Source organism: Oncorhynchus tshawytscha, unplaced genomic scaffold (assembly GCF_018296145.1).
Source record: "Oncorhynchus tshawytscha isolate Ot180627B unplaced genomic scaffold, Otsh_v2.0 Un_contig_447_pilon_pilon, whole genome shotgun sequence".
NCBI classification, from domain to species: Eukaryota; Metazoa; Chordata; class Actinopteri; order Salmoniformes; family Salmonidae; genus Oncorhynchus; species Oncorhynchus tshawytscha.
In genome coordinates, this window is record NW_024609818.1 from 156,088 (window position 1) to 162,500 (window position 6,413).

Sequence of the window (6,413 nt, forward strand, 5' to 3'; positions counted from 1 at the left end):
ATAATGTTTATTCATGATGTATCCAGGTGACCCCTCTTTTATAATGTTTATTCATGATGTATCCAGGTGACCCCCCTCATGATTTTATAATGTTTATTCATGATGTATCCAGGTGACCCCTCTTTTATAATGTTTATTCATGATGTATCCAGGTGACCCCTCTTTTATAATGTTTATTCATGATAACAGATCAGGTGACCCCTCTTTTATAATGTTTATTCATGATGTATCCAGGTGACCCTCTTTTATAATGTTTATTCATGATGTATTCCAGGTGACCCCTCTTTTATAATGTTTATTCATGATGTATCCAGGTGACCCCTCTTTTATAATGTTTATTCATGATGTATCCAGGTGACCCCTCTTTTATAATGTTTATTCATGATGATCCAGGTGACCCCTCTTTTATAATGTTTATTCATGATGTATCCAGGTGACCCCTCTTTTATAATGTTTATTCATGATGTATCCAGGTGACCCCATGATGATTAAACAACAATCCAACATTCATTACATTCCATACATACAGTCACCAATACAGTAGTGAAGATTTCACAAACAGATGAGACTTTTTAATCATGACTGTATATCTCTTCCTGAGCTTCCTGATCTGGAAGATGAACCAGAATAATCTGGCAGAGAAGTTAAAGATCAGAGAAGTAGGACTGTAGACAAGGACCCTAACTGACTCTCTATCCCCCCTCCTGTCTTCCCCTCTGTTTCCCCACTTTCTCAGGTATTCCCACTAAGGACTACAAGTCCTTAGTCCAACCCAGGCCCTTCTACAGCTCATTACCCACCCGTTTCTCCAGCTCCTCCTCCTTCCTTCCCTCTGGCTCGTCTAAGGAGTTGCTGTCATTAACTACTGGTAGCTCAGGACAGCTCAGCTCACAGGTAAGAGGACGGCTAGAGAAGTGTAGGATCACTTCTACCCTCATATGTTACATCACCTGTACTCACTGTCATAGACAGTTCTACCCTCATATGTTACATCACCTGTACTCACTGTCATAGTCAGTTCTACAGTTCTACCCTCATATGTTACATCACCTGTAGTCACTGTCATAGTCAGTTCTACAGTTCTACCCTCATATGTTACATCACCTGTACTCACTGTCATAGTCAGTTCTACAGTTCGACCCTCATATGTTACATCACCTGTAGTCACTGTCATAGTCAGTTCTACAGTTCTACCCTCATATGTTACATCACCTGTACTCACTGTCATAGTCAGTTCTACCCTCATATGTTACATCACCTGTACTCACTGTCATAGTCAGTTCTACAGTTCTACCCTCATATGTTACATCACCTGTACTCACTGTCATAGACAGTTCTACCCTCATATGTTACATCACCTGTACTCACTGTCATAGACAGTTCTACCCTCATATGTTACATCACCTGTACTCACTGTCATAGTCAGTTCTACAGTATGAAATGATATAGTACACACACAGTCAAAACAAACTAATATCTCATGTAACTATGAGTGTTGGAGGTCAGGCTGCATCCCTACAAACACCCTCTCATTTTAAAATGTAATCTTGCAATGTTAGAGAAATGAGTGTGTGTGTGTGTGTGTGTGTGTGTGTGTGTGTGTGTGTGTGTGTGTGTGTGTGTGTGTGTGTGTGTGTGTGTGTGTGTGTGTGTGTGTGTGTGTGTGGCTATGTTCATGTTCTTTATATCAGTAGTCAGTATTTCTATCCCTTCACTTATATCTTGTCACCTTTTTAGAGACACCAAATATTGGCTGTTCCAGCTCTGCTGCTGACCACTCTGGAGGAGCTCACTGAAGAACAGCTGAAGACATTTCAGTTTTACCTGACTAGTGGCAGGATGTTAGACTTTCCTCCCATCCCAGAGAGACACCTGGATAACACTGACAGACAGGTCACAGTGGATCAGATGGTGAAGAGATACGACCCTGAGGGAGCTGTGAGGAACACACTGAAGATCCTGAGGAGGATGAATCTGGATGATCTGGCAGAGAAGTTACAGAGAGATCACATTAGAGGTAACATAATAATAATGTACATCAATCTATACATCACCATCACAGTTCAGTGAAGGTCTAAGCCAGAGGAGGCTTAAACGAAGACAACACAATGTAGATTGATAATTGTAGATAAACAAGAAAATGTAATGAGACAACGACACCATTATCTCTCTTCACTTCATCTTCTATAGCTGTATCTACAACAGAAACAAAATGGTGGAGCAACTCATCAGACACTGGCAATGATGAAGAGAGAGAGAAGAAACATGTCCATCTGTCTGGACGTTCTAGAGCCTTGGACAGAGAGGCAGCAGGCAGCAAAGACACTGGAATCACAAAGGACAGATATGAGCTGGTCACGGTGAGGATGAGAGGGGATGTTTAGGTTCACATAACCCACATCTGGTAGAAGTCATGGAGACAGATAGACTGACAGAAAGGGTTGTCACCAAATTAAAATTCAATCTGTTCTGTTGTTGTTTTCTTAGAAACCTACAGAGAAGAAAATCGAAGCTCTGCTGCTGGCCACTCTGGAGGAGCTGAGCACAGACGAGCTGAAGATATTACAGCAGGAACGGATTCCAAGCAAACAGCTTCCACCTTACCTGACTGGCTTTCCTCCCATCCCAAAAACTCAGCTGGAGAACAATGACAGACAGGTCATAGTGGATCAGATGCTGAAGAGGTACGGCCCTGAGGGAGTTGTGGAGATCACACTGAGGATCCTGAGGAGGATGAACCGGGAAGATCTGGCAGAGAAGTTTGAGAGATATCACGGTAGAGGTAACACATCCAGACGATAGATGTATCATTACACACTCAGATCTGGGATATTGAGTGATAGAGATTCACACAAAGATCACCCCAGATTGTTAACATTTAGTTTCAGTAATGTTGTAATGTAGGATCAAAGTTAACCAGCTAATATAAATATATATATATCGCTCTCTCTCGCTCAGGGAGACCCTATGCCCCAAGGGAGTCCCTCTGGTCACTCAGGCTCTTATCACAAATCAATATTTTCATCCATAACTCCAGATTCCAGCCCTGTCTTCTCCCAAGCCCTCTATCCACCCAGTGTTGTCATGGAGAAGCCTTCCAGGTTCCTTCCCTCCTCAGTACAGCACAGCTTACAGGTGAGAGGACTGGTGCACATGCACAACACGCTAACACCCTCTCATTTGAAAAAATGATCTGTCAGAGAAATTAGGATGTTTGTGTGTGTGTGGCTATATTCATGTTCTTTGTATCAGTAACCAGTATTTCTATTCCTTCTTTAAATCTTGTCACCTTTTTAGAGACCCCAGATATGGACTGTTCCAGCTCTGCTGCTGAGCAGTCTGGAGGAACTCACTGAAGAACAGCTGAAGACATTTCAGTCTAACCTGACTAGTGTCCAGCCGCTTGGCTTTCCTCCCATCCCAGAGAGCCAGCTGGAGAACGTTGGCAGACAGGTCACAGTGGATCAGATGGTGAAGAGATACGGCCCTGAGAGAGCTGTGGAGATCACACTGAGGATCCTGAGGGGGATGAAGCGGGTAGACCTAGCAGAGAAGTTACAGAGAGATCACACTAGAGGTAATATAACAATAATGTACATCAATCTATACATCACCATCACAGTTCAGTGTAGGTCTAAGCCAGAGGAGGCTGGTTGGGGGAGTTATAGGAGGACAGGCTCCTTGTAATTGCTTAAACGAAGACAACGTGATGTAGATTGATCATTGTAGATAAACAGGAAAATGTCATGAGACAACAACACCATTATCTCTCTTCACTTCATCTTCTATAGCTGTATCTACAACAGAAACAAAATGGTGGAGCGACTCATCAGACACTGGCAATGATGAAGAGAGAGAGAAGAAACATGTCCACCTGGCTGGAAGTTCTAGATCCTTGGACAGAGAGGCAGCAGGCAGCAAAGAAACTGGAATCACAAAGGACAGATATGAGCTGGTCACGGTGAGGAGGAAAGGGGATGTTTAGGTTCACATAACCCACACCTGGTAGAAGACATGGAGACAGATATACTGACAGAAAGAAAGGGTTGTCACCAAATTAAAGTTCTATCTGTTCTGTTGTTGTTTTCTTAGAAACCTGCAGAGAAGAAAAGAGAAGCTCTGCTGCTGGCCACTCTGGAGGAGCTGAGCACAGACGAGCTGAAGATATTTCAGCAGGAACTGACTCTAAGCAAACAGCTTCCACCTTACCTGACTGGCTTTCCTCCCATCCCAAAAACTCAGCTGGAGAACAATGACAGACAGGTCATAGTGGATCAGATGCTGAAGAGGTACGGCCCTGAGGGAGTTGTGGAGATCACACTGAGGATCCTGAGGAGGATGAACCGGGAAGATCTGGCAGAGAAGTTTGAGAGATATCACGGTAGAGGTAACACATCCAGACGATAGATGTATCATTACACACTCAGATCTGGGATATTGAGTGATAGAGATTCACACAAAGATCCCGCACAGCCTGGTGACTGTATCTAAACTGACTATCACACTAGCCTGTTGGTATGTTAACCAGCTAACAACACTTTAAACTCTCTCTGTCTCTCTCTCTCTCTCTCTCTCTCTCTCTGTCTCTGTCTCTCTCTCTCTCTCTCTCTCTCTCTCTCTCTCTCTCTCTCTCTCTCTCTCTCTCTCTCTCTCTCTCTCTCTCTCTCTCTCTCTCTCTCTCTCTCTCTCTCTGTCTCTCTCTGTCTCTCTCTGTCTCTCTCTGTCTCTCTCTGACCCCTGCAGGAAAGAAAAGGAGAACAAGTGAGGAACCATCCTGGCCTGGTCTAGTTTCCAGGGGCGAAAAGATTGAGGAGCATTGTGTCCCATTCCTTGGCAGAGCCCCGTTCTTCATCAAACATAAGGTGCCTGATTGTCCCTGCCCTTCTCACTGCTGCCATGGTGACCAACATGTTCACAATAGAACAGAGGACAGGTCAGATTAATATAGAACATGTTGCTGTTATAGAAGTATGTTTCTATCTATTCTGTTGATTTGAATCTAGAAAACCCCAAAGCTAGAGATGGACTTTTCAACCATCCTAGGGAGCCAACTGAAGATGGCTAACAGTCTCAACACAGAGGTATCTGTGAACACTCAGGAGAACACCCAGGAGAACACCCAGAGGATTGATGATGAGGAGTTGGGAAGAGAAAGGGGTAACAGCTATACATTAACATCTTAATCTGGAACAATGATGAAGTTGAAGTTGTATAGTAAAACATGATGATTGATGTTTCTGGTTCTCTTTAGATTCTCCTCTCCTGGATCACCATCACATGGTAAGACCATCACTGGACTGAGAGAAAGACTGTAAAGAGAGAACATTTGAATTTAAAAACTATTCTTCACAATATTGGTTGAATTACAGTATCTATTGTTTCTACATTTTAGAGTTCTCCAGATGAATTTACACCTGAAATCCACGATCAGGACAACAGGGGAGAATACCGGTAACTTGATATATTTAATGTTATCATTGGTAGTTTGTATAAAACCTTAATTCCAGGAAAATCTCACAAAATGAAATCTTGTTTGTTCTACAGGTTCCAGTGCCCCAGTGCAGGTCTGTTCCAGTGCAGTATAACAGGCCTGGTGTTCAGGATGGAGGGAGAGGGAGAGGTGCTCTATAGGACAGTCCACTGGGACATGAGGCTTCTTTCCCAGAGAGGCAAGAGACCTGCAGGACCCCTGTTCATGTTTACATGCCTTAAGGGGTCTGTCTGTCAACTACACCTCCCCCACTGTGAGATCTACAATAGTGAGTAATAATATAATGAAGGGTTAATTTCACTTTTCATGTTTCAGGACTCTTCTGAAATAACATATTTTCGTTATTTGCTTATATATTTACAAATTATTGTGTATTTTATTTTCTACTACAGTCTCAGCAATGTTTTGTTTGTCTTGTTCGTCAGAGACAGCTCTAAATGTTCTCTTTCTTTCCCAGGTGGTGGATGTGACTTCCTGTCTGTAGCCCATGTGACTGATGATGACATCATTGAGTTTCTCCCTCCTCTTGAGACAACAGAAACACATGTCATAATAAACATCAGTGGATTCTCTGCTTATGGTGAAGTCAAGGATGAAGACTCTCCCACCATTCCTATAAGAGCACTTGTCTTGTTGTTCTACAAGCCCCCAGTTGTTCCTAAAAAGAGGTCCATCCTGAATGTGTTGTTGCTTCCCAGAAATGTTGTGATCAGGGAGGTAAGACCATCTGAAATGTCAACAATACTTTGGCTGAATTCAATCAAGCACACAGGACATTAAACCATGAATTCATGTTTTGTTAATGTTATTGCTTGGACAATGTTTTCTGATTTAAACAAATAATAACATGTGATTTTGTGAAAACAAGGTGCAGGAGGAGTGGAAACGAAGGAATGGAGACAAATACATCTATATTGAAACA

General features: G+C 42.7%; 1 protein-coding gene across 8 annotated transcripts in view; it reads left to right on the top strand.

Annotated features, from left to right (window-relative positions):
• The window catches only part of LOC112238112, a 34,745-nt gene that overhangs the window by 16,440 nt on the left and 11,892 nt on the right, over nt 1-6,413 (top strand). For 6 of the 8 annotated variants that reach the window (XM_042318880.1, XM_042318884.1, XM_042318881.1 and 3 more), the window contains 15 exons: nt 737-894; nt 1,738-2,017; nt 2,191-2,360; nt 2,488-2,782; nt 3,038-3,135; nt 3,298-3,577; nt 3,792-3,961; nt 4,093-4,387; nt 4,744-4,862; nt 5,004-5,157; nt 5,252-5,280; nt 5,393-5,451; nt 5,545-5,759; nt 5,949-6,208; nt 6,360-6,413. The exon at nt 6,360-6,413 is cut by the window's right edge and continues 81 nt beyond it. In XM_042318880.1, the coding sequence (XP_042174814.1) occupies nt 737-894; nt 1,738-2,017; nt 2,191-2,360; nt 2,488-2,782; nt 3,038-3,135; nt 3,298-3,577; nt 3,792-3,961; nt 4,093-4,387; nt 4,744-4,862; nt 5,004-5,157; nt 5,252-5,280; nt 5,393-5,451; nt 5,545-5,759; nt 5,949-6,208; nt 6,360-6,413 (2,636 nt within the window). The remainder of the gene's footprint in view (nt 1-736; nt 895-1,737; nt 2,018-2,190; nt 2,361-2,487; nt 2,783-3,037; nt 3,136-3,297; nt 3,578-3,791; nt 3,962-4,092; nt 4,388-4,743; nt 4,863-5,003; nt 5,158-5,251; nt 5,281-5,392; nt 5,452-5,544; nt 5,760-5,948; nt 6,209-6,359) is intronic. The other 2 variants (XM_042318887.1, XM_042318886.1) reach the window with 2 other exon arrangements.